This window comes from Oncorhynchus tshawytscha, linkage group LG06 (genome assembly GCF_018296145.1).
Source record: "Oncorhynchus tshawytscha isolate Ot180627B linkage group LG06, Otsh_v2.0, whole genome shotgun sequence".
Taxonomy (NCBI): Eukaryota; Metazoa; Chordata; class Actinopteri; order Salmoniformes; family Salmonidae; genus Oncorhynchus; species Oncorhynchus tshawytscha.
In genome coordinates this window covers 18,891,751-18,919,291 of record NC_056434.1, presented here as the reverse complement: position 1 = coordinate 18,919,291, position 27,541 = coordinate 18,891,751, and the positions used below count along the sequence as shown (strand labels likewise).

General features: G+C 41.3%; 1 protein-coding gene across 1 annotated transcript; it reads left to right on the top strand.

The window, feature by feature from the left end:
• The first annotated feature begins 50 nt into the window (after positions 1-50).
• On the top strand, positions 51-26,957 carry LOC112252194 (adaptor related protein complex 1 subunit mu 1). Its single transcript, XM_024423225.2, has 12 exons — positions 51-286; positions 7,151-7,307; positions 7,581-7,648; positions 7,837-7,967; positions 8,204-8,351; positions 8,544-8,670; positions 8,977-9,119; positions 12,506-12,577; positions 12,719-12,877; positions 13,057-13,182; positions 19,640-19,715; positions 26,302-26,957. The coding sequence occupies exons 1-12, from the start codon at positions 245-247 to the stop codon at positions 26,322-26,324; spliced, it is 1,272 nt and encodes a 423-aa protein (XP_024278993.1). The 5' UTR covers positions 51-244; the 3' UTR covers positions 26,325-26,957.
• Positions 26,958-27,541: the final 584 nt, after the last annotated feature.

Here is a 27,541-nt window from a genome sequence, read left to right as displayed (position 1 = left end):
CCGTAAAACCCCACCGAAGAAGAAGAAGGCGGTGACAGCTTCCCGGAAGTGGAGCATGTAACGTTTTGTGTCTTCTGGCTTGTGAAGTGACGTGTGCACAAAACCTGGTCAATGGTAGCGAAAAACACCTAGCACCCCTAGTTGGATGCTACCGTACTGCTACATATTTTTATATTGTACTGTTTAGATATTATAAATATATTTATCACCAACTCGTAGTAAGTTACGGCGAACTACAAGCAAAATGTCAGCAAGTGCGGTTTACGTATTAGACCTCAAAGGCAAGGTAAGAGGACATGACAGATTTGGGTTACCTAACGTTAGCTAGCTAGCTAAATAACAAGTGTTAAACATTTAAAATGTTTAGCTAATAATGCATTGCACGGTTTGATGGACAACTTACAATATAAAGCTAGCTAGTTTACGTTATAAGAAAAATAAAGAGTATTGGATTTGAGAGCTTTATGTTGACATGGGGAAAGTAGTGATGGGAAACCGAGGCTTTCTGAAGCCTTTGGGGCTCTTACCAAATTGTGCAGAAAAACGGTTAATTACGCTGAGCTTTTAATAACAATGCACGTTAGCGATGATAGTCGATGCCAGGCGCACAGGTTCCAGTACACATTTTTGTTGTTAAAATGTATGAACTCACAGCGTCTGCTAAATGACTCAAATGTAAATGACATCTGCTGGTCAGCAATGAAAAGTACCGTTTGATGTTTTATACGTTTTTTCCACATTATTCATCAAATTTCAATGGTGCAAAGGTTAGTCGCTAGTCTTCGTAGCCTACAATTATTTACCATTATATTGCAGATTCGTACCTTACATTATGCTTCCTTTTTTGTTGTTGCTGTGAATCCCTTTTTTTGCTATAAAAAAAAGGAATCTATGGCATTATCTAAGATCCTTAAGACAAGTAATTGTTTAAAGCTGCAATATGTAGGTTTACAAGGTAAACCTCTACGAGGTAGATCTGTTCTATGTGTGCTATTTCTATGCTTCACGGTCTTAAGTTTTACTTTTCATTATTTTACTTTCTGTTTTGTACTTGAGCTTCAAACAGCTGAAAATACAATATTTTTGGTTATGGAAAATATGTTTCACAGCAGTTTAGATCGACCTGGCCAAGGCTTTCGACTCTGTCAATCACCGTATTCTTATCGGCAGACTCAACAGCCTTTGTTTCTCAAATGACTGCCTCGCTTGGTTCACCAACTACTTCTCAGACAGAGTTCAGTGTGTCAAATTGGAGGGCTTGTTGTCCGGACCTCTGGCAGTCTCTATGGGGGTACCACATGGTTCAATTCTCGGGCTGACTCTTTTCTCTGTATATATCAACGATGTCGCTCTTGCTGCGGGTGATTCTCTGATCCACCTCTACGCAGACGACACCATTTTGTATGCATCGGGCCCTTCTTTGGACATTGTGTTAACTAACCTCCAAACGAGCTTCAATGCCATACAATACTCCTTCTGTGGCCTCCAACTGCTCTTAAACGCTAGTAAAACCAAATGCATGCTTTTCAACCGTTCGCTGCCCGCACCCCCCCGCCCGACTAACATCACTACTCTGGACGGTTCTGACTTAGAATATGCGGACAACTACAAATACCTAGGTGTCTGGCTAGACTATACACTCTCCTTCAAGACTCATATTAAACATCTCCAAACCAAAACATCTCCCATTCCTATTTCGCAACAAAGCCTCCTTCACACACGCTGCCAAACAAAACAACGGTCATTATAGCTAAAAAGTTATATTTTTGTTTCATCAGACCAGAGGACCTTTCTCCAAAAAGTACGATCTTTGTCCCCATGTGCAGTTGCAAACCGGAGTGTGGCTTTTTTTATGGTGGTTTTGGAGCAGTGGCTTCTTCCTTGCTGAACAGCCTTTCAGGTTATGTCGATATAGGACTCGTTTTACTGTGGATATAGATACTTTTGCACCTGTTTCCTCCAGCATCTTCACAAGGTCCTTTACTGTTGTTCTGGGATTGATTTGCACTTTTCGCACCAAAGTACGTTCATCTCTAGGAGACTGAACACAACTCCTTCCTGAGTGGTATGACGGCTGCATGGTCCCATGTTTATAATTGCGTATTATTGTTTGTACAGATGAACATGGTACCTTGTTGTTTTGTTTGGAGGAAAAAGGGGAAGGCTTTGCAAGCCGAAAAACACCATCCCAACCGTGAAGCACAGAGGTGGCAGCATCATGTTGTGGGGGTGCTTTGCTGCAGGAGGGACTATCTAAACACATCATTCAGGAACTCAAAGCTTGATCGCAAATGGGTCTTCCAAATGGACAATGAACCCAAGCATACGTCCAAAGTTGTGACAACATGGCTTAAGGACAACAAAGTCCAGATATTGGAGTGGCCATCACAAAGCCCTGACCTCAATCCTATAGAAAATTTGTGGGCAGAACTGAAAAAGAGTGTGCGAGCAAGGAGGAATACAAACCTGACTCAGTTCTGTCAGGAGGAATGGGCCAAAATTCACCCTTCTTATTGTAGGAAGCTTGTGGAAGCCTACCTGAAACGTTTGACCCAAGTCAAACCATTTTAAAGGCCATGCTACCAAATACTAATTGAGTCTATGTAAACTTCTGACCCACTGGGAATGTGATAAAAGAAAAAAAAGCTTAAATAAATAATTATCTCTACTATTATTCTGACATTTCACATTCTTAAAATAAATTGGTGATCCTAACTGGCCTAAAGACAGGGAATTTTTACTTGGATTAAATGTCAGGAATTGTGAAACTGAGTTTAAATGTATTTGGTGTGTGTAAACTTCCGACTTCAACTGCAGCCATGTTATTTTTACTCGTTATTCAATCTGCACTGTTGGAAAAGGACCCGTAAGTAAGCATTTCACTGTTCGTCTACACCTGTTGTTTACGAAGCATGTGACAAATACAATTTGATTTGATAGTACAGAATGTCACCTTTGTGGGTATTTTTTATACATATCTGTTTTACCTTTTAGAAATGAAAGCACTCCATGTATCTAGTCCCCCCATTTGAAGAAGTCATATTTGGACAAATTCACATATAATGTATTAAAGTAGAAAAAAGTGTAGTATTTGTTCCCATATTCCTAGCACTCATTGACTACATCAAGCATATGACTCTACAAACTAAATAACAAATCCATCTCCGCCTCACCTCTATCATGTCTATGAGGTTGTAGAAGTACTGGGTGTTGTCGATGGTCAGTTTGCTGTGCTGGTACATGACTCGGTAGTGGATGACCTGGCTGGAGTAGCCGACACAGAGCACATAATCACCAGGGTGGCGGATGGACTCCCGCACCAGGAACAGGCCATTCTCTACAGGCCGCAGCTTGGACACCGCCTCGGGACCTGAGATCTTCCCATGGAACCAGCTGACATGGACCAAAAAATTATTAGTAGAAGCAATTAATAAAGAGACATTCCAGAAAGTGTATTGCACAGGGCTAAGGATTTTGTTCTGGTCAAGTCACATGTTCAGGAAATCACCTGGCCCTAGCTATATAAAACCCTCTTAGGCCTCACTCCCCCCTATCTGAGATATTTACTGCAGCCCTCATTCTCCACATATAACAACCATTCTGCCAGTCATATTCTGTTAAAGGTCCCCAAAGCACACACATCCCAGGTCTCACATCTTTTCAGTTTGCTGCAGCTAGTGACTGGAACAACCTGCAACAAATACACTACTATTTGTATTTCATTAACCTTTGACTATTGGATGTTCTTATAGGCACTTTAGTATTGCCAGTGTAACAGTATAGCTTCTGTCCCTCTCCTCGCTCCTCCCTGGGCTCAAACCAGCAACACAACGATAACAGCGCGCGCTAACTAGCCAGCCATTTCACTTCGGTTACACCAGCCTCATCTCGGGAGTTGATAGGCTTGAAGTCATAAACAGCGCAATGTTTGACGCACAACGAAGAGCTGCTGGCAAAACACACAAAAGTGCTGTTTGAATGAATGTTTACGCGCCTGCTTCTGCCTACCGCCGCTCAATCAGATACTTAGATACTTGTATGCTCAGTCAGATTATACGCAACGCAGGACACGCTAGATAATATCAAGTAATATCATCAACCATGTGTAGTTAACTAGTGATTATGATTGATTGTTTTTTATAAGAAGTTTATTGGTAGCTAGCAACTTACCTTGGCTTACTGCATTCACGTAAAAGGCAGTCTCCTTGTGGAGTGCAACGAGAGAGAGGCAGGTCGTTATTGCGTTGGACGAGTTAACTGTACGGTTGCAAGATTGGATCCCCCGAGCGGACATGCTGAAAATCTGTCGTTCTGCCCCTGAACAAGGCAGTTAAAACTTGTTAGGGATAGGCGGGACAAAAATGTCTCAACTGGCCAATTGCCAGGGAAAATGCAGAGCGCCAGATTCAAATAAAATACTGTAAAATTCAAACTTTCATTAAATCACACATGTAGATACTCAATTAAAGCTACACTCATTGTGAATCCATCCAACGTGTCAGATTTTAAAAATTAATTTCGGCGAAAGCATAAGAAGCAATTATCTGATGATAGCACCAGCAGTAAACAAAGGGGTTAGCATATTTCAACGCTGCAGGCGCTACACAAAACGCTGAAATAAAATATAAAACATGCATTACCTTTGAGCTTCTTTTGTTGGCACTCCAATATGTCCCATAAACATCACAATTGGTCCTTTTGTTCGATTAATTCCGTCCATATATATCCAAAATGTCCATTTATAAAGCGCGTTTAATCCAGAAAAAAACAGCTAACAAAAAACGCAACGTCACTACAAAATATTTCAAAAGTTGCTTAAACTTTGCCAAAATATTTCAAACTACTTTTGTAATACAACTTCAGGTATTTTTAAATGTTAATAATCGATCAAATTGTAGACGGGGCAATCTGTGTTCAATACAGGAATGAAAACAAACCAGCGCCACTTTTCACATCTTGCGCAACTCTCAACAGTGTACCCAGTTCCTAGTTGGCCTACTTCTTCATTGCACACAGAATAACCTCAACCAAATTCCAAAGACTGGTGACATCCAGTGGAAGCGGTAGGAACTGAAAACAGGTTCCTAAGAAATATCCCTTGGCAATGACAAGTCAGGGAACAGAGGCAAAAAATAAAAAAATCTGAACAGTTAGTCCTCTGGGTTTTGCCTGCTACATAAGTTCTGTTATACTCAGACATGATTCAAACAGTTTTAGAAACGTCAGTGTTTTCTATCCAAATCTATGAATGATATGCATATCTTATATTCTTGGCATGAGTAGCAGGAAGTTGAAATTGGGCACGCTATTTATCCAAAAGTGAAAATTCTGCCCCCAGCCCCAAGACCGTTCCAAGGCCGTCATTGAAAATAAGAATGTGTTCTTAACGGACTTGCCTAGTTAAATAAAGGTATTCAAAAATAATAATTAAAATATATATATTTTTTAAATAAATAGGCAAATTGGCATCCAAAAATACCAATTTCCGATTTATGAAAACTTGAAATCGGCCCTAATTAATCGGCCATTCCGATTAATCGGTCGACCTCTAATATAGACTTTCTTTTTTCCCTATTGTGTTATTGACTGTATGCTTGTTTATTCCATGTGTAACTCTGTTGTTTGTGTCACACTGCTTTGCTTTATCTTGGCCAGGTCGCAGTTGTAAATGAGAACTTGTTCTCAACTAGCTTACCTGGTTAAATAAAGGTGAAATAAAATAATTCTCTACACTTCACTTGCCTGTTTTGTCACACACACTGAAATTAGGCTAACTAACTAACTATGGTACATTGTAAGTACGGTGTCCAGTAGAGGTCTGTGCTTGAAAGCAGCTTGGAATCATAGAGTTCACCATAACCACGGCGAAATCAGTGGCATCTCGCATTTTGCAACACGTTTGAAAAACCATGTGATCAAACGAATTTTCGGACGTCATTGATCACGTAATAATGTTCCTTTTGAAATGATCAGATCAGTAGTGCTTTGAAAACCGTGGGAAAGTAATATTACTTAGCTAGCTACCCCACCAGCTGGACTGGTTTTGAATGAACTGTTTCATTGGATCACGTGATGCATTAAAGACAAATTCTGCATGATGATTATGATAATGGTGGTGGCCTTGTGAATAGTAGGCTGTATTACAAGCCTGCCGAGAGGTGTTATCATCCATGGTTGTCATGACCACCAACAGTTTATTAGGTACACCCGTCTCCTAACGGGTCGGTACCCCCTTTGCCTCCAGAACAGCCGGAATGCTTCGGTGCATGGAAAAGTTGCTCAATTGATATTAAGGGACCTAACGTGTGCCAGGAAAACATTCCCCACACCATTACACCACCGTGATCAGCCTGTACCTTTGACACAATGTGGCTATGGACTCATACAGCTTATGCCAAATCCTGACTCTGCCATCAGCATGACGCAACAGGAACTGGAATTCGTCAGACCACTCAATTGTCCAGTGGTGATCGCGTGCCCACAAGTCGCTTTTTCATGTTTTTGCTGATAACCCTGTATGGGCCTCTGCTGCAATAGCCTGCCCGTGACAAGGATCGGCGAGTTGTGCATTACGAGATTCCGTTCTGCACACCACTGTTGTACTGTGCCATTATTTGCCTGTTTGTGGCCTGCCTGTTGCCATTCTCCTTCAACCTCTCATCAATGAGCTGTTTTCACCCACAGGACTGCTGATGACTGGATGTTTTTTGTTTGTTGCACCATTCTAAGTCAATCCTAAACATTGTTGCGTGTAGAAAGTCCAACACGCCTGGCACCGACGATCATACCATGATCATTCGCTTAGGTCACTCGCTTTGCCCATTCTAACGTTCAATCGAACATTAACTGAATGCCTCTGTCTATCTGCTTTTTATAGCAAGCCACGTCCACGTCACTCAACGTACATGGGAGCAAACCATTTGAACGTGGTGGTGTGCCTAAAAAAACTGTCCGCTGTGTGTGACGGCTCAAATGCATAGTCCAATTATGATGACCCATGTAGATTTTTGTGTTCCATATCAAGGACACTTGACTTGCCAGTGATTCCTGTTCAGGATGTCGTCAGGAGACACATGCCATGTACATGTCCTAACATGATAGATAGAGAAAGTGAGAGTTAAGTTCCTGTTGTTTTGTTTCACCTTTTCAGGTTCTGGTTTGCCGTAACTACAGAGGAGATGTGGACATGTCAGAGATTGAGCACTTTATGCCCATCCTCATGGACAGAGAGGAGGAGGGTAACTTATCCCCTATCCTGGCCCATGGAGGTGTCCGCTTCATGTGGATCAAACACAACAACCTGTACCGTATCCTTACTGCCACTCACTCATCCTTTCACAAAATGTGTTTACAACTACTGCCTCAATATTCCTTTGCCTTTCCAAAATTGGTAAAAGGGAGAGTGATGGTTGGTTTGAATGCTTAGGTCAAATATACTACTACTCCTTTAGAGCTCACAAAAGGATCACTTCCAGTAAATACCACTTTCAGTTATTTCTCAAACTGACCGCCTTTTCCAGCTCATGTTTGTTTTACTTATCAGCCCCACATCAACTTCACCTTAACATATTTTCAATCAGTTGTAGCAACGTCTAAGAAAAATGCTTGTGTCTCATTGGTCTTCTCTTTCCTCTACAAAATTATTCAGGTGAGTTGCATATTTTGGGTGATAAATCGTAGTCTTATTTGGCCAATTATTACCCATAGGTTATTACAGATGTTTAACTGGTTAGCTATAACACATTTCTTGTCTTTGAATTATTATATGAAGCACTGCTACCAACTTCATGAGAAAATGCAGGTGGGTAACTTTATTCAAGTCCTATGTCTCTTCAGGTTTTCTCAGAGTATTTTAAGGAGTTGGAAGAGGAGAGTATCAGAGATAACTTTGTCATCATCTACGAGTTGATGGATGAGTTGATGGACTTTGGCTACCCCCAGACCACTGACAGCAAGATCCTTCAAGAGTGAGTATCCTCTCCAGCCCTTAATCAGTCTCCTGAACTCTGTACCAACCCATGTTTTGCTTCCATTAAAGATTTTCATATTCCTCCAAGTTAAACACATGATACGTAGTGATCTACAGTAGTGTATGTACCATATATCTAGAATTTCACCCAAACACCCAGTATGGCTGCAGACAGAGTGGTATCTGTCATTGTTGTCCTATCCTCTCACCCTGTTTGTCTCTGTTGGTTTTTAGGTACATCACCCAAGAGGGGCACAAGCTAGACACGGGGGGCCCGCGCCCCCCTGCAACCGTCACCAACGCAGTGTCCTGGAGGTCAGAAGGCATCAAGTACAGGAAGAACGAAGTCTTCCTGGACGTCATTGAGTCTGTTAATCTTCTGGTGAGGCGCCTTGTCATGTCGTGTTCTAACACTCCCTTCCCTCTAATACAGTCGTGCCTTGCAATGTTTATTTTTGTCTATGACAAAATCATTCAGTGTTTTATTGAAATACTATCAACCGTTTGAACTTAGACACATTTGAGCAATTCTTGTAAAATGTCTGATACTTCTCCTTTTCTCATGTATGTGCAGGTCAGTGCGAATGGTAACGTGCTGCGCAGTGAGATCGTGGGCTCCATCAAGATGCGGGTGTTCCTGTCAGGGATGCCCGAGCTGCGTCTGGGGCTCAACGACAAAGTTCTCTTTGAGAACACTGGCCGTGAGTTCCTCTGCACTGTTTGTCACTGGATGGGTTACAGTTCAGTTAAAAGACAAATGCATGTAGATTTCAAAGCTGTTTCTGTGTGGATTCTCAGCCTTAACTTTAGACACTTAGCCATCAATGCATGATTTGCAAGACAGAGTTGTTGTGCACACATAACTCAAGTTAGGATTCAGCTCTTACCTCTAATCTATTTCAATTAAACATAGCTTTCATTTTTCTCAGAACTGTGCGTGTACCAAGTCCAATCCTCTAATGCCCTCTCCAACTCTCCATATTGTTCTATTGCTGTGCTGATCACAGGAGGGAAGAGTAAATCAGTGGAGCTGGAGGACACCAAATTCCACCAGTGTGTGCGTCTGTCCCGCTTTGAGAATGACCGCACCATTTCTTTCATTCCTCCTGATGGAGAGTTTGAGCTCATGTCCTACCGCCTCAACACACACGTATGTACTGTATCAGCGACGGGACATTTTAATATCATAAGATGGGCTTGTCATTATAGTTTTTCTCAGACAAAGATTAAGTGTAGTCTTAGACTAATAATGGAGTTTCTCCATTGAAAGGGCTTTAATAAATATACAGTGCATTGGGTAAGTATTCAGAACCCTTGACTTTTTCCACATGTCATGTTACAGCCTTATTATAAAATGTATTAAAATGTTTTTTTCCCGAATCAATCTACACACAATACCCCAAGATGACAAAGCAAAAACAAGTTAAGACATTTTTGCAAATTTATTACAAATAAAAACCAGAAATATCACATTTATTCAGACCCTTTACTCAGCAATTTGTTGAAGCACTGTTGGCAGGGATTACAGCTTTGCGTCTTCTTGGGTATTACACTACAGGCTTGGCACACCTGTATTTCTTTTCTGCAGATCCTATCTAGCTCGGTCAGGTTGGATGGGGAGCGTCGCTGCAAAGCTATTTTCAGGTCTCTCCAGAGATGTTTGATCGGGTTCAAGTCCCGGCTCTGGCTGGGCAACTCAAGGACATTCAGAGACTTGTATTGTCTTGGCAGTGTGCTTAGGGTCATTGTCCTGTTGGAAGGTGAACCTTAGCCCCAGTCTGAGGTCTTGAGCGCAAGGATCTCTCTGTACTTTGCTCCGTTCATCATTCCTTCAATCCTGAGTAGTCTCCCAGTCCCCACAGCATGATGCTGCCATGGTCATGTGGCATTTGGCATTCAGGGCAAAGAGTTGAATCTTGGTTTCATCAGACCAGAGAATCTTGTTTCTTACTTCCTTACTGATGTCTTGAGATGCTGCTTCAATATATCCACATAATTTTCCTGCCTCATGACACACCATCCATTTTGTGAAGTGCACCAGTACCTCCTGCAGCAAAGCACCCACACAACATGATGCTGCCACCCCCATGCTTCACGGTTGGGATGGTGTTCTTCGACTTACAAGCCTCCCCCTTTTTCCTCCAAACATAACGATGGTCATTATGGCCAAAAAGTACAATCTTTGTCCCCATGTGCAGTTGCAAACCGTAGTCTGGCTTTTTTATGGCGGCTTTGGAGCAGTGGCTTCTTCCTTGCTGAGCAGCCTTTCAGGTTATGTCGATATAGGACTCGTTTTACTGTTGATACAGATACTTTTGTACCTGTTTCCTCCAGCATCTTCACAATGTCCTTTGCTGCTGTTCTGGGATTGATTTGCACTTTTCGCACCAAAGTACGTTCATCTCTAGGAGACAGAACGTGTCTCCTTCCTGAGCGGTATGACGGCTGTGTGGTCCCATGGTATTTATACTTGGGTACTATTGTTTGTACAGATGAACGTGGTACCTTCAGGCGTTTGGAAATTGCTCCCAAGGATGAACCAGACTTGTGAAGGTCAACAATTCTTTTTTCTGAGGTCTTGGCTGATTTCTTTTGATTTTCCCATGATGTCAAGCAGAGGCACTGAGTTTGAAGGTAGGCCTTGAAATACATCCACAGGTACACCTCCAATTGACTCAAATGATGTAAATTAGCCTATCAGAAGCTTCTAGAGCCATGACATACTTTTCTGGAATTTTCCAAGCTGTTTAAAGGCACAGTTAACTTAGTGTATATACTGACGCACTGGAATTGTGATACAGTGAAATAATCTGTCTGTAAACAGTTGTCGGAAAAATGACTTGTCATGCACGATATAGATTTCCTAACCAACTTGCCAAAACTATAGATTGTTAAAAAGATATTTGTGAAGTGGTTGAAAAACGAGTTTTAATGACTCCAACCTAAGTGTGTGTAAACTTCTGCCCTCAACTGTACATAAAAAAAATTTAGTCTCAAGGTCAATGAGGATTGTGGAATGAGGGTTTAAGTGAGATTGCTTATAACAGTGCCACCTATAGGCCAATCAGTACAATTCTTTTTGACGAAGTTACTCATTGTATGCCAAAGTTTTGACCATATCAAGGACATAATAATAATCTAAGAATAACAATAGCTTCGCTGTGAACCCCTTATGATAGCTTTATTTGTATAGCGCTTTTCAATACAAGTGCTTCACATCATAAAACTTACAAAGAAACAAAGACAGGAGGAAGGAGAATGAAAAAAGATGGCCAAATAAAGTCATACATTGAAATCATACATTAAAAGCAGCTTTCTAAAAATGCATATTCAGCTGGGATTTAAAGCTACTTTGTTGGGGAACCGACCAAATTCAGAGATGTGAGTTAGACCTTTCATTCCCTTTGAAAGCAAGTGTACAAAGCTGTAGATCTGTTCTTTGTGCTATTTCTATGCTTCCCGTTCTGAAGTTTAGTTTTTGTGTCTTTTGGTTTTGTACACCAGCTTCAAACAGGTGAATATACCCTGAATAAAAATATAAACGCAACATGTAAAGTGTTGTTTTCATGAGCTGAATAAAAGATCCCAGATATTTTACTTACATACAAAGCTTTTTTCTCCAATCTTGTACACATTTGTTTTTATCCCTGTTAGTGAGCATTTCTCCTTTGCCAAGATAATCAATCTACCCGACAGGTGTGGCATATCAACAATCTGGTTAAACAGCATTATCATTTCACAGGTGCACCTTGTGCTGGGGACAAAAGGCTGCTCTAAAATGTGCAGTTTTGTCACACAGCACAATGCCAAGTTTTGAGGGAAGGTTTTAATTGGCAAGCTGACTGCAGGAATGTCTACCAGAGCTGTTGCCAGATAATTGAATGTTAAATTCTCTACCATAAGCCGTCTCCAATGTTGTTTTAGAGAATTTGGCAGTACGTTCCACCGACCTCAACCGCATACCATGTGTATGGTGGTGTGTGGGTGAGCGGTTTGCCGAGTCAACGTTGTGAACAGAGTGCCCCATGGAATGGGCAAGCATAAGCTACGGACAACAAACACAATTGCATTTTATCGTTGGCAATTTGAATGCACAAAAATACCGTGACGAATACCGTAAAAAAAAATTTTTTTTACAGGTATCTGTGACCAACAGCTGCTTATCTGCTTATTCCCAGTCATGTAAAATCAATAGATTAGGGCCCAATAAATTTATTTCAATTGACTGATTTCCTCCTATGAACTTTAACTCAGTAAAAGAAGTGACATTTTTGGGTATAGAAAATGTATTTCGCAGCAGTGTACTTTTTGTTATTGCTACGATGCTGGATGCTTCTCATCTGGTGTCATCAACAAAAACAATAATACATGCGCTGTGGTGAACAGTGGCACTGTTTCGTCTTATGCAGATTTCAGCGTTAAGGTATTCATATTTTTTTATGCATATATGAGAAAGACGTGTCAAAGCAGAAATGACCCTTTCGTTGTATTGTTGAGAAGTTGTTTTTTTAAGCCTTAGAAATGTGTTGTCCCCAGGTGAAGCCCCTGATCTGGATAGAGTCGGTGATAGAGAAACACTCCCACAGCAGGATCGAGTACATGATCAAGGTAAACACCAGCCCTGCAACGTTACCCAGCAGCTAAGATAACAGTGTGCTTAGGTATCAAATCAATAGTTAACCACGAAGCTATCATAAACACAATAATCATGATCTTCTGAAATACAATATATTGATCTCACTCACTCAGGCTAAGAGTCAGTTCAAGAGGCGGTCCACAGCCAACAATGTGGAGATTCACATTCCAGTTCCCACAGACGCCGACTCGCCCAAGTTCAAGACCACGGTGGGCAGTGTCAAGTGGATTCCAGAGAACAGCGAGGTCGTCTGGTCCATTAAGTCATTCCCGGTTAGTACAACACCACACTGGACTGCATGCTAAAGTAGGCCATAGTTTCAAAGTGGGGTTCTTTGAGTGACTGAACATCATAACCACAAATACAGATCTCAAGTGTCACAACTAACCTGGATAAATGTATGTAAAAAAAACACCATGATCCTAACTGTTGCTCTTTCATCTTGTCCCAGGGGGGTAAGGAGTATCTGATGAGGGCCCACTTCGGTCTGCCCAGTGTGGAAGCAGAGGACAAGGAGGGGAAGCCCCCCATCAGTGTCAAGTTTGAGATCCCCTACTTCACTACTTCTGGCATCCAGGTAAGATGCCTTCCTCGCTGAAGTACCTCTTTTATCCACCAGGGGTGTCTTGTTGCTTTTAGTAGTGGGAAACGGGTAATCATTCTAACACATGATGGAGCTATTGTAACACATATGAGGTCTGGCTGTTCAAGCTGAGACCTGAGGTGTGTCTGGTTTGGTGTGCTTTGTTTGCTGCTTCGGCGACTGGTGATGTTTATGTAGTATTTTGACTACATACTGTATGACACTGTCAGTTAACACAGGGAGAACAACATCCTTTCATCACCATAGTTTGCCTGGTGGGTCTCTATCAGAGATGTTGGTCTCTCTGTCACAAAGCTACACTGGAGAGCTTAGGAGTTGACAAGTTGCTCTATTTCTGTGAAACAGCAGAATGTGTGCACTGTATCCAGAAAGATCTGCACAGGTGCTGTATAGCCAGCATTAGGCAATTGCCCCCCAAAAGTAAAAAAATAAATAAAATAAAAACGATCCACACACACTGCTTTTAGCACTCAAAATTGCCTTGTTGCATTGAGACATTGTTTTGACAAATACTGTGACATAATGGTCAAAGCTTGTTGATGGGATGGTTAAGAGAAGAACAATTAGGAGCATAGTACAGTGTGCAGGTCTGTATTGTTGTGGGTCAATGTCATTCTCTCCCTGACAGCCCTCTGGGAGCTGTGGGTCCCCTGATAGATCCAATCAACCTCCAAATCTGCCACCAGGGAAATTACTTTGTAGCCCAGAGAATCAAAGGAAAGCCTTTTCATTGGCTCAGAGGGGGTTCTCTCGCCTCGTGTCTTTGTATGCTCTCAGGACAGCCTAAATTTGTCAGGGACTGGGCAAGGTGTCGAAAGCATTTCACATGGATATTGGCCCATGTTGACTCCAATGCTTCTCACAGTTGTGACTCATTTCTCTGAACAGGTGAAGAAAAACATCACCAAATCCACTGGAGAAACTTTACATAGGATGAAGATGCAGTACTCCGGCACCTCCGTACTACCTGTTGTTGGTGTGGGGAGGATTGGTGTGGTGGGTCCATGGGGGGCTTCTGATAATTTCATATCGAACTAGTTGTTAGAAAAAGTTTCGTCCAAATCAGATGTTAGTTTCTATATTTATTGAATATGTGTGAATCCTATAAATTAAAATGGTCAATTTGCGTGCAACCAATTAGTTGAATTTCTCAGATCAAATTATATTTCAACAGAATGTTGCAATTATGCTAATTGTATCTGTTTCTAACAACAAACAATTTCAGACCAATCTGAGATGGTGGGTGTCAATCCTCTTGTGCTTTCTGAGGTGAAACGACCCGTATCATGTTTTGCACTGGACGCAGCACATTCAATAACATCCCACACATAATTGAGAGGCAGGGGATTAAATTACACTTTGCTTGAATTTCTCTGGAAATCAGGAAGTTTTGCCACTAATGGAAAATGAGGGACTTTGTAATGAAATCAAGCGACGGAGATATTGATAGTGTCTTCCTGTTATGTTCTACCAGAGAACGGTCACTGAAAGGTTTCATCATCACTCCAAGATGCTCTCGTTAACGTAGCAACACATTGGCCTACTTAACCCCAGTAATGGAACCTTGAGGAAAGAGTTGCTTGTAAACCACAGCTCCTTAAAATAACTCACTCAACAAGAGATCAATGGAGACATCATCAGAGATGCCGCTGGAAGCTGCTATTTAGGGAGTTTGATTGAGCTACTGTGTTGTTTGGCTCTGGCTGACCCCAAGGCTGCTTCGCTGGTGTTCCAGGTCCTCTTGAATTGTGCAGAACCCCTGAGCCCACCGCACGCCACCAAGGATCTCTTCTAGCATGGAGGGAACGTTTAGGCAGCTTCGACTTATCATGTGAAATCCATAGATTAAGGCTAAATGTAATTAATTTCAATTGACTGATTCCCTTATATGAACTCTAAGCCAGTAAAATTGTTAATTGTTTCATGTTGCGTTTATATTTTTGTTCAATCTAGTTTATCAACATTTTAAGCTAAAATTTCTGATCTGTTGTATGAGCCTCATTGCTTTTTAAATGTTTTTAGGTGTAGTTTAGGCCTACTGGTTGTTTGGGATCAATCATCTGACAACCTCCAGTCTGTTTGGCATAAGTTATTTCTTTCTTGCACAGAACGACAAGCTGACCAATAGAATAGGTATACTTTTCTACTATGGAGGATCGTAGATTGACATAGGTTTGATTTTGCTGTTCGTTTCTCGTCTTGTTGGCTGAGGAAAAGTAAATTGGGATCGGAATTCGTTAAGGACGCACACTTGCATCCTGTTCTGTTAAAATGAATTAGGCCTACTGTAGTCTGCATGTGATTTCAGTCATTCTGAGCATTGTGGGTGTACGCCCTAATCAGGTCATGCATCCAATGCATATTGGTCCGGTACATTTCTTAAATGTCCAGTAAATTAAAATGCTGCCAGTCAAGTGTCCGGCGTCACATTTTCCTAACGGAAACCCTGGTGTGTGGGCATATGTGTGCGTGCCTCTGCGTATGCCTGGCTACATGTGTGAGCGTATGTGTGTGACTGTGCGTGCTCACTCTCTCCAAGCTCCCATGTCTCTCGCACACGACACGCGGCACCAGCAAAAAAAGAAAAGAAAGAGGAACCACATCAGCTCCTTAATTAGACAGTGTGGTATATCAGAGCATATCAAAGTGGCGTTTAACCCCACTGCCAGCCTTGCCAGGCATACAGGCATCAAGCTCAGCCATACCCCATCTGAGGTAGAAAAGGGAAGTTTAACACCAGAGTGGTTGGACTGCTGTAGAGGCAGGGGCTGCATTCTTTCTTTATAACCTGCTGATGGTAGGGGAGCCACATCAGGGCTCATCTTCCCCCTCAAGGGGATAATTAGAGCTAGGTTCCCCCTCCCTTCAGACACAGTGGCGTGACCCACCAGCCCCTCAGAGATGTACTCCATATAGGCCCAGTCAACCATCAGAACAGAACACATGACCAACTGCAAGTTCTCATGTACTATAAATTGTACAATAAATACATCATAGTCCATATCATGTTTGTACTGTGTATGAAAATAAGAATTGTGTTTGGCACAGACATCATGACAGATATCCTGAAAAATAGATATTATATTCAGGTGCCCAAGAAAGTGATTGATGGATGTGCCTTTGATGTAAGTTTTGAAAGCACATGATCATTTGATCTTAATTTGATGTAAATAAACAGTCGTTCCTGTTTTGGGGTGGCACAGGTAACCTAGTGGTTAGATCGTTGGGCCAGTAACCGAAAGGAAGCTGTAATGAATCCCCGAGCTGACAGGGTAAAAATCTGTCGTTCTGGCCCTGAACAAGACAGTTAACCCACTGTTCCTCAGTAGGCCGTCATTGTATATAAGAATTTGTTCTTAACTGACTTGCCTAGTTAAATAAAGGTTAAATAAAATGATTTCTGTTTATTTTATTATTGAACATCTATCAGTAGGCAGTAGAGCTGTCATGTAGACCTAGTTGTTTCAAAGAAGAACTTCAAAAACAAGTTTATTGGACCCTGGTTGACAGATTCAGTGCCTATTTTAGCTTCAGCATTAATTGAAGCTATTGATTTGATCAGCATGAGGCAAAGAGCTATTGAAATGGTGAATGATCTACCAGAGCCTGGAGAAAGCACTTATTAACATGTACTGTCTCTGTATTCACATTCTGTACCATCAGAGACATCCTTGAAGACTGAGGACACATTCATCCCCAAGCTAAATATGCTGTATTTCAAGAGGGTGTCCTTGAAATATGGCATATTTAGCTTGCTCTAAATCTGTCTGAAACCTTTTTTACCAACTGTGTGAAAAATGTTGCCAAATCGTGTCTGCTTTGGTCTTACAGTAGTTTATAACAACAAACATCTAAATTTGTAAGGCTCCAGACAACTTAGACATAGAGTATAGTAGGCTACACCTCGATTTAGCTGTTTTTTTTATTACAGAATCACATCAGCCAACCTTCTTACTGTCTGTGACTAACTGGTAGTGTAGGAATATGGAGCTACCAATTTCACCACAGGCCATGTAGAGTTGTAGACAGGTCAACTAATGTTGGAGATGTCAGAAGTAGAATAATGCTTTGTCCTTGTTTCACCCTGTGGGTACTATTTCTGTATCTCTGGCGGTTTCTCACTATGACTCTTGATTACTAAAACTTTAGAAACTCTGAAATATTAGGGAACTTTGAATAGGCTCAGTTATGGTACAACGTTTAGGCAAGATGAGACTAAAGGTTAGGGTGATTCTTGCTGATTTAAAGTATGAATGTATCAATAAGGCCAAGAGTGTGCAAAGCTGTCATCAAGGCAAAGGGCGGCTACTTTGAAGAATCTCAAATATAGAATATATTTTGATTGGTTTAACACTTATTTGCTTACTACATGATTCCATATGTTTTTTTTCATAGTGTTGATGTCTTCACTATTATTCTACAATGTAGAAAATAGTCCAAATAAAGACAAACCCTTGAATGAGTCGGTGTGTCCAAACTTTTGACCGGTACTGTACGTCATTCATAATCTTTATTGTTATGTAGGTCTATGTATGAGCTGGTAGCACAATTGAGGTTAGCTAGGGCCACTGTCAGTGATAACCACCAGGCCTTTCTGAATCGGCCTTGTAGGCTTGCTTTAACTGCTAGCACTCCTGTTCTGCCAATGACAACCACTGAACCTGACTGATGTTAGCTTTGACATGCCAGCACTGAGATCCTCCTGTTCTCACAATGAGAAGAGCCTTTACTGTCTAGACTGCAGACACACACACACACACTCACACAGCTCTGAGACTGTTCAGAAACTCCTCCCATTTGCATATAGACCTATTCATTTTGCATTGTGTATCGGTCGTGTGATCTGCCTCAAACACCCTTTAGATCTTAAATTACACTTGGAATTGGCGTTGTGCGCAAATGGGAGGAGATTTACAGTCCAAATACAGCGCTAGTCTGACATGAATAATGTCAAGTCAGCAGACAGATTTACTTCGGTGGAGTAAATTGTGTTTGTATCCTACTAGGTTGCCTTTGCACCAGTTTATGGGAAATAGCCTTTTCATAGGGGAATGCAGCAGCCCCCTCTCTGTAGCTGTTTTGGTATTTTATTAGGATCCCCATTTAGCTGTTGCGAAAGCAGCAGCTACTCGTCCTGGGGTCAACACAAAACTTGACATAATACCGAACATTAATAGACAAGAACAGCTCAAGGACATAACTACATCAATTGTTTCTTTGTTGCCTGTTATGAGACAAAGCAATATTGTGTGTCTTGGAGGTAGGTTGTGCCCCAGTACTAGCAGTGTTCACACCTTTCTGAGAGGAAGATCAAGTATTTCGTTTGGGTGGCTGACTGCATGCCTGTTGCATCTTCATCGGGACCACCAGACAGATCAGACCTAGAGGTGCTCATTGAGGAGCCTTTAAGGGCCTGTGATATCCTGGCTTTCTTCATTATGGCCCAGTTATGATTGATGGTACCCTTGGTGTAAGTGTTTCACTCCCAAATGCAAAAACTATCATCTTCCCCATATGGTGTTGATAAAACTCTCAGTTTTTATGTGAAGAGAGCTGGGCTGCGGTGTGGTGTGCTGAGTCCATTTACACATTGTCAAATCTGCCTGTCAGTGTATTTCTCTGGGCTGTTATTGCAAGTGTTTTATCTTGGGGAAGATTTAAGATTTAATCCCCCCCACTCTCTGTTAGAATCTCTGAATGCCTGAAGGTGGTCCTCGTTTCAAAGAGAGCCTGGCCATGTAACAATGGGGGAATATGAAGCTCAATGAATTATGAGCACCACGAAGATAAGCATATTAAAGGGATACTTCTGGATTTTGACGTGCTAGCAGTTACCATAGACTTCTAGCCATTGTGCTAACGCTAGTTGGCAATTGCGCTAACGCAAGTGAGTAACTTCCTTCAAACTACACTCAGACATAAAAATGGTATCCACAAGTTCATCTAACTCTAGGGAAGTGGATAAAAGGCTTTATTGAACAGTTAGCCCCCTTGTGGTATGGCTCAATTTGGATTTGGTAAATTCTTGCAATATGTGTTCCCTTGGTGGATCTTATTCAGTAGGTTGTAGTTTGAAGAATTTATGAAATTTCACATAGGACCGGGAAGTGCTAGTTCCCCACTTTTTGTTTTAATATCGAAAATGTTCTTAACCACTTCTTCATACCAGCTTGTTTCTGGAATGTGAGAAGTTCTCATCTGCAGACATTGACTTGTGTTTCAGCCAGGGCATATTTGACCTTTGTGGTTGTTGCCTGAAACGTGGCATTGTTAGTATTTGAGAGAATATAAACAATAAATCATCCTGGTAAAAACAATGCAGTATCATATACAGTAAACCTGATTTTGTTCTATTCATTATAGTGTACTTTACAACCCCTTCCTCACTTGAAACACGATTTGCTCTGTGTGATGAAAGTCTTGTTTTTAGGTGCGCTACCTGAAGATCATTGAGAAGAGTGGCTACCAGGCTCTGCCATGGGTTCGATACATCACACAGAACGGGGGTAAGTTTGAACATTCTCCACACCATGTAGTAATAATAATAAGCATTCACACTCTTCTCTCAGAAGACTTCATCTCAGCCCATTATACTGTAATAATGATCTCTCATTATCATACCACCCACTAAACATCTGCATGTAAAACACCCTGTCAACTACCATCAATCCTATGTGTTGAATTGTGCATGTATCTGAACAGCCATGTGGCTCTGCTCCGGTCCTCCGTGGTTCCATTGGCTCTCCTGCTCTGTTGCCCCTCACATTAAATGTCTTGGCCTTTTTATTGGTTTCAATAGTTTTAGTAATTGCAGCACTGAATGTTGTTTCTGATACCTTTTTTTCTCCCTGCCATGGACTACATCTAGGAGACTCACTGCTAGCAAGGGGTCTGTAACGCCAGTAGATTTGGTTATTTTCTCTCCCCTCTTCTCCTGTACAGTACATCATGTTGTGAGGTTCTACAGTACAGTCTGCCGTCCATCTCTCCAGGCCTCTCTTCCTGATAAGGTTATCTGTGCAGATGGTCTGAGACAGGGCCCCTCCCACCTCTGATTGGCAGGAAGGAAGTAGCCAGGCAATAGCGTTGTTCTTGGCGGCCGCTGGCCAGCTGTCATGCTGTACTACACCCCATCGAATGGCTGTCTGAATTATAAAGCAGAGCAAACCCAGCCAATCTTAATTATCTCCGATATCAACCAGAGGAAGGCATTCATCTCCTCTTGACTGGGCGCTTGTTTTGATACTTTGTCAATCAGGGGGGTTGAGTCTTTTGGTCCGCGCAGTCTTTTGTCTGCTCTGTGCAAGGTCAGACTACAGGTCCTGTGTCTGTTTTTGTCTGCGCATGTGACTTGAAGATACAGTTGAAGACTAGCCTATTTGGAATCACTGACTCACTGATGGAATTCATGTCAATCTTTTTACTACAATAAAAGTAGATTAAACTGACAAACTGTATCTCCAGTAGAGTTGGGCGGTATCCAGGGTATGACATTCAGGTAAATTTGTCAGTGGCAGGCCGGGCCAGTACCAAGTGGCATGCAGAATTCCAATAGTGGGTGATTTCATGTTTCATTTGCAGCCTGGGCAAGTACCTTTTTAAAAAAATATATATTATAGCTAATTAATAAAATCTGATATTTATACTATTTACCCCCCTCCTCTCAAGGATGACAATAGCCTTAACATATCTAACTGTTTAAAATGTAATATTCTCCTCTTGAAATGAGCCTAATAATATATTGCAATATCTTTAGGGCGTGTACATGATCCATATTATCAGGCAGGTGTGATACTATAGCAATAAGCATTATCACCTGAAGTCAGATGGATGTAGCATAATGACTACATGGCTGAAGAATGGGGTTGCTCTTCTGCATTGTTAACCACAATACGCTATTCATTAGCTAGGCCACACTCTAAATATCACCTTGTTCCTTGCTAAATGTTCTAAAAAAACCTCCCAATGTCACTAATCATGTGATTTTGAGTGTTTTATAAATACTGTGTAATTGTTTGCATTTTCCAGTGAATATAGGCCTACCGTTTATGCATTCAACTGGCTGACGTGCTTCCCGCTGGTACTTTTTTTTGTCATGCCAGACACCTCGTTTGTAAAACACCGCCAAATGCGGTAAAGATGGAGTTGAAAAATGAATCCTACAGCGCTGAAAAGCCGTGGTCAGGCTCTTTTCAATAATTGCAATCAAAACGGTTGTCTTTCTGAGATTGCAGTTATAGATGTTGTGCAGTGACTGGGCTTATTAGAACATATTATTTTCCACTCCGCGATCAGCTGTGTGAGGAGTTGTGAGCTTTTGCCACCCAACAATGGATATTCAGCTGATAAACAACATAGCTACTTAACAGCTTCAGAAATTAATCTGTTATTAAACAATTATATAAACTTGACAATCAAGCAGTTCAATAGTGTAGGCCTACATAAACCTTTCTTTGCTAATGACATCGCTGTGTACGATGTTGTCTGATATGAAAATAGACTGAAAAGCAGGTGGAGAACTTTTTATTCTGTGATTGTGTGGATTCCAAGTGCCGATGTTCTGAATTGGGCTTCCCACCTCCGCTGAGATGTTTCCGCACGTGTATCCAGGATGTAGCCTTCTGGGGCGGGGCTCACTCGAGAAGGACAGGGAAGGCTTCTTCCGCTTGGAAACCGAATGCTGATTTAATAAATAACGTGAAGCGTCAGATGTCTTGAAGATTAAGGAATAAATACAAATATTCATTATTTTCTGTTTTGGAGTTTGAAAATTCGGGCAGCCCTGAATGTTGAGCTCTGCCTTGATACCATTCCTGTACCATAACAGGGTATATAGAATTACCAGCAGTGCACACAAGGGCCGGTATTTTTTTTCCAAAAAAAAATAAATATTAATTTGTGGTACAAAACAAAATTAGGAGGCAGAGATCTTTATCCAGGAGGGGATTTATTGTCTCTGCTGTAAACAGCCAGCTTGATCTTGCAAGTTAGCGAACCAAATGCATCGTTGGAGCCCTGAGATAGAGATACTTTATTTGGCACATCTTACATAGTTAAGTTATAAGCAGTGGCGTAGCATGCCCCCCTGAGCTTTAGGGCACCTCAAACCCCCCCAAAAATAAAGCATTGACAGCAGTTCAAAATAGCCGGGTGTATATGGTATACCGCCCAAGCCTAATCTCCAGTAATCCATATTCACCACGGAAGTATAATGAGGCCTGTCAATAAGACGGCTCCGTTTTGTTTCAATCCCTCTGAATAGATGAGTTCCACCGCCATTGTCTGCGAGAAGGGATAGAACCAAGATATGCTGAAGCAGTTAAGTGTCAATGCCAGAGGTGCAGAATCATTCTTTTTTAAGAGTGGAAAAAAAGGGAAGGAAAACACGGGGGGAAAAGCTTTGAAGTTCCAGAGGACTGTGAGAACCTGCTAGCGTAGCGAGAGGGGAGGGCCGGCCGGAGAGGTCTTTGCCAAACGAAGGTGACTCCTCCGGTTTGGGGTTGGCGGATTAAGAATGTAGGCAGCCCACAGGGACTACACATGCATGCCCTTGCTCTTAAAAAGTTGACCTTTTATCACTGGGTTATTGACAGTGCATTTAGCCAAGGAATGATTTAGGCATGCATATGTGAGTAGGGGAATTCAGCAGTGCTGAAACTGAAAGTGTAATTTTCTCTAAATGGTTCTGATAAGATTTAATAAAACAAGCACCAGTGGGTCTGTTGAATTACTCAAGTCAAATCAAATTTTCTTAGTCACATGCGCCGAATACAACAGGTGTAGACCTTATCGTGAAATGCTTACTTACGAGCCCCTAACCGACAGTGCAGTTTAAAAAAAATATGGATAAACGTAACAAGTAAAGAAAGAGGAGCAGTAAAAAAAATATGTACGGGGGGTGCCGGTACAGAGTCAATGTGCGGGGGCACCGGTTAGTTGAGGTAGTATATACATGTAGGTAGAGTTAAAGTGACTATGCATAGATGACAACAGAGATTGGCAGTGGTGGAGAGGGGGCAATGCAAATAGTCCGTGTTGCCATTTGATTGGCTGTTCAGGAGTCTTATGGCTTGGGGTTAGAAGCTGTTTAGAAGCCTCTTGGACCTGGACTTGGCGCTCCGGTACCGCTTGCTGTGCGGTAGCAGAGAGAACAGTCTGTCTCGGGTGGCTGGAGTCTGAAGTCTTAAGTATGGGTGATAGATTTCATACTGGAGAGGTTAGACCTTAACTGTGAGTGGATCGCTGAATACCTACAGTAGATGTACTGTGCATATACAAAGATAAAAAATATATATATTTAAGAATGTTGCCAGCATACTGCACTGTTGTATCTCACCAAAAGGAAAGTCTAGCCACCCTTTTCCATACTAAGCATCTGTATTTGTCATGTGCATGTGTGGCGTATTCCATTTGTTCCACTTAGAGTTCAAAGAATGCTAGAGCTTTTGTTTGTTCCTAATTAATACAAAATCCAACTTTATTGTTCATCAAACCTGTTATTAACTTAATGTGTTTATGTAAGCTGTCACGGCAATCAAGCAACACAGTAGATCACTGATGTGTAATTATAAACTATGTGTGAAGGTGTTTGTAATTAACTGGGAAGATGAGACATCTCTGGGCAGTGCCAAGTTTTAAGTCCACATTCACCCCCAACGGCCCAACTGAATACAAGCCAACGCCACCTGATCTGAGTACTTGCATCATCTTGATGAGCTCTGGATTTTAGTTGCCACACTGGGCACCCGTTTCCAGACGGTTTCCTTGCCAGTGTCCACCGCAGACTGCTACCACACAACCGTTTTATTTTATTTTGTTCAAGAAAGTGATGCAGCCTTAACTGACAGATGATTCAGTCTGAGATGTATTCATTTGAAAGAGCAAATGTAGTTAGACATCCTTAATATTAAGCGTGGCACCCTGTGGTTTTATTAATCTCATTCATTAACATTTACAACGTCAAAGGGAAAGAAGTGAATCATTATTGACCTATGCCCAGCCTATATGACATATCACTCTGTTATCAAACAATGAAAGACGAAGTACTTCAAATCCACCTTTCATATCACTTTTAAAAAGGAGCAGTGTTATTTTATGGGGAAGTGATACACTTCACTGTACAGTAGTGGCCCTAAGTCAACTAGAGGCCCTGATCTCTTTGGCAGCCTAGTGTTTTCTTCAGGCTGATTAAAAATCCTTGTCAGATTTGCAGTGGCCTGGGGGCCTTGATGTGGCCTTAGGTTCTGATTGGCATGCTGATGGCGGTTGCTGTGGGGTCACAGGTCTGTGGTTTAGCTTCACCCCTGCACCGACAAGCACTCTGTTTTGACGACAGCGTGCGAATGGCACATCATCTGGGTGTCCCTGTGTGAGTGTCGAATGGCCAGGAGCCTGAGTCAGCAAAGCCACTCACTGTCCATCTCCACAAGAAAAACTGTGTGCGTACGTTTTTGGGGAGAGGGGCTCATAGGACAAAATTAGAGATCTCCCATGAGCGGGCAGTAAAGGCCTGTAAACACAGCCAATCAATTACCACAGCCAAAGTAGTCCTAGACTTAAACTGTCTTATTCTACCCCTTTTCATGTTCTCTCTCAAACGCCATACAACCAGCATGTGTTTGATGGTTACGAAGGGGGGAAACCAGTAGAACCACTGTCTAGCCCGTGGCATGTGCTTGCAACAATTTAAAAATAGTTCATTCATCTGAGTCTGTTATTTAGACTGATGTGAAGACTGGATAGGAGTTCTGTTAAAAGTATCATATTTTTTAAGAAATGTCATATTAGAGTAGTATTTTGAAGTTTATTAGTTGTTAAATGTTTAAAAACGGTGAAAAAGTCTTCTGTTTTATGCACATGAAAAAAGTATTTCAAACTAACAATATGAATCCCAACATTTAGAAAGCGAACCGTTGAGTTTCACTAGAAGTAAACATGTTGTGAAATTTAAAGCGTGTGTGGCAGGGACTTGTGGGCGTCTGTCTTAGACTCATCATAACTACTGAATTTGGCACAGAATTTCTCCAACCACCGTCACAAATAAATTACATATGTCAGTAGTGTGTTTCAAAGTCAACTCACGTCATGTAACAATACTATTGGGCTCCATGCACTATTGTTCCAAGTGCCCTTGGTTCCCCTAGCAACCACATAAACACTGTTCCACCTTAACCTTTGCACTTAATTGCTCTTAAAGCAGATACGGTTCAAGGCAAATTAAAACCAGATACGCTGGGCTTGGGGGGCAAACCATTTCATCACTCCACGTCTAACGTTACACACATCACACTGGTTCCATAATTGTTATAAAAAAATTGTTATTACATACATTGATGCTGTTTCTTAGGCTAAAGAGTGATTTTTGGAGAGGTTTCTACTAACCGACTGTACTGATCTCGTTAAATCCGGCCCATGCTGCTTGCTTTCCCACGTTGTGACGTGTAAGAGGACACACAAAGTCCACAAACATAAAGAAGTACACAAGCCAGTGTGTGGGGGGGGGGTAGTGTGGATGTCATGCTCACCTCTACTCAAAACTCTGAGATTCCTGAACAGATAAGCAGTCAGAACTTGGCCTGAGCAGAGAAACCAAACTCGACACAGCTGTGTGCTTCCCATTGTAAATCTGTGTATTTAAGATGTTTGTTTACAACTCATACTGCCAAGCAAAGCACCAGGGAAACTTAACTCAACATCTCCTTACTTACACACAATCTTTGGTCTTAGGGAAGCAAAATAAGGAAACTTATCCTTGAGCTGGTTCTACTGGTTGAATCAGTTATCTCATACATACTTGTCCTGTGTTAGTTTTACAGTGGGTGGAGCCAGCCCCCAAGAGACACATCCGGTTTTCTTTTGTTTGGCTCTAGGAATAATATTGAAACACTAATTCATTTTGATGAATTATTTTCCATTGTGAGTGTTTTGAGGTTAAGGTGGAAGGGTAGGGTAGGAAAACGGCTTCTCTAAGCATTAGCTTTTATGGCCAAACAGATTTATTATATATCAGTCAATATCCATGTATGACTGTGTGCTAAATTGATTGTTACTGATTAGATCACTAATGATATTGGTTTCCATTTTCTTTTCCAGATTACCAGCTCCGAACCCAATAGAAACTGCAGCAGGAAAGGGAAAGGCCCATATTTCTATGGATGGAACATTGATGGTCACGGATGTGTAATTACTTTTAGTCCTTTGTCATGGACATTTGTTGTCAATTGACTTCATTTGTTTTCTTTTCAAGTTTGAAGTTTGTTTCATGTTTAGTGCCATAATACAGAAATTATATTCCTCTGAAAATTCAAAATATACGTTTTTATTTGGTTACAGTTGTGCTCTAAAAGTAGTGAGATGTATGATATTTCTATAGTAGGTCAGTTGCAAATAATGAATACAATTGTTGATACTCACCTCTTTTCCATCTAAATCACCTGCTTGCAATGTGGTCATATATTTTAAAGGTCAATTTCAGGTGTTACAAGTTGAGTGTGACCAACGAACCAGTGAAGTGTTATAAGAAGTTTAATGTGAATTTACACACAGCGTTCTTCATTTGTCGGTTTTCCTGATTACTTAGTGATAGCCTGATGCAAGGCTGAAAAAGCTCTTCAATATATCGTCTGGTCCGGAATCATCGGACATCAGTCTGTATGGCTGTTATGATGAGAATAAGGTGCATTGGTACATTTGTGCAGATCGAAGTGAGCTCTTAAAATGGTCAAACTATAATAAAATATTTGCCACAAGTTTTTATTGCAGTTTCCATTACCTCTGTGAATAATCAAATCCTAAATGTTTATTGGGATGTATTAAGTTGCTAATTAGCTGTTGATACATTTTTGTTAGTGTCATTTTCATCACTTGATTTATCCTCACATTATTCAGTGGAATACAACATGCTCAATGGAAGGCAACATTTTTATAAACCATTCTGAATGAAGCTAGCTATTAAATGGTATTGTACATTCCTAGCAGATCTTTTAGGTGACTTGTGTTAACAGTTGGCTGCCATGGTTGCTTCAATAAGTTCTCAAACTAGGCCAAAAGCTTTAAACTGCAAATTTGCAAAAACATCCCTATAGTGATACCACCATCAGACATTTTCTCTCTCATAAAATAAAAATGTTATTGTCTTGTTTGCTGTAAACTGATGTTTATGTCCAAATCAAAGAGACAACAGTCCGAGTGGTTGTGAGTTTGAGGTTTCTCTCTTTCTTGTCTATTCATTTTGATCACAACACCGTTGTGGCCAGAGCTTTTGCATATGCAGAAAATGTCATCGATTTTGACACTTTTTTTACACCTTTAGTTCACATCCAATTGATCTTTT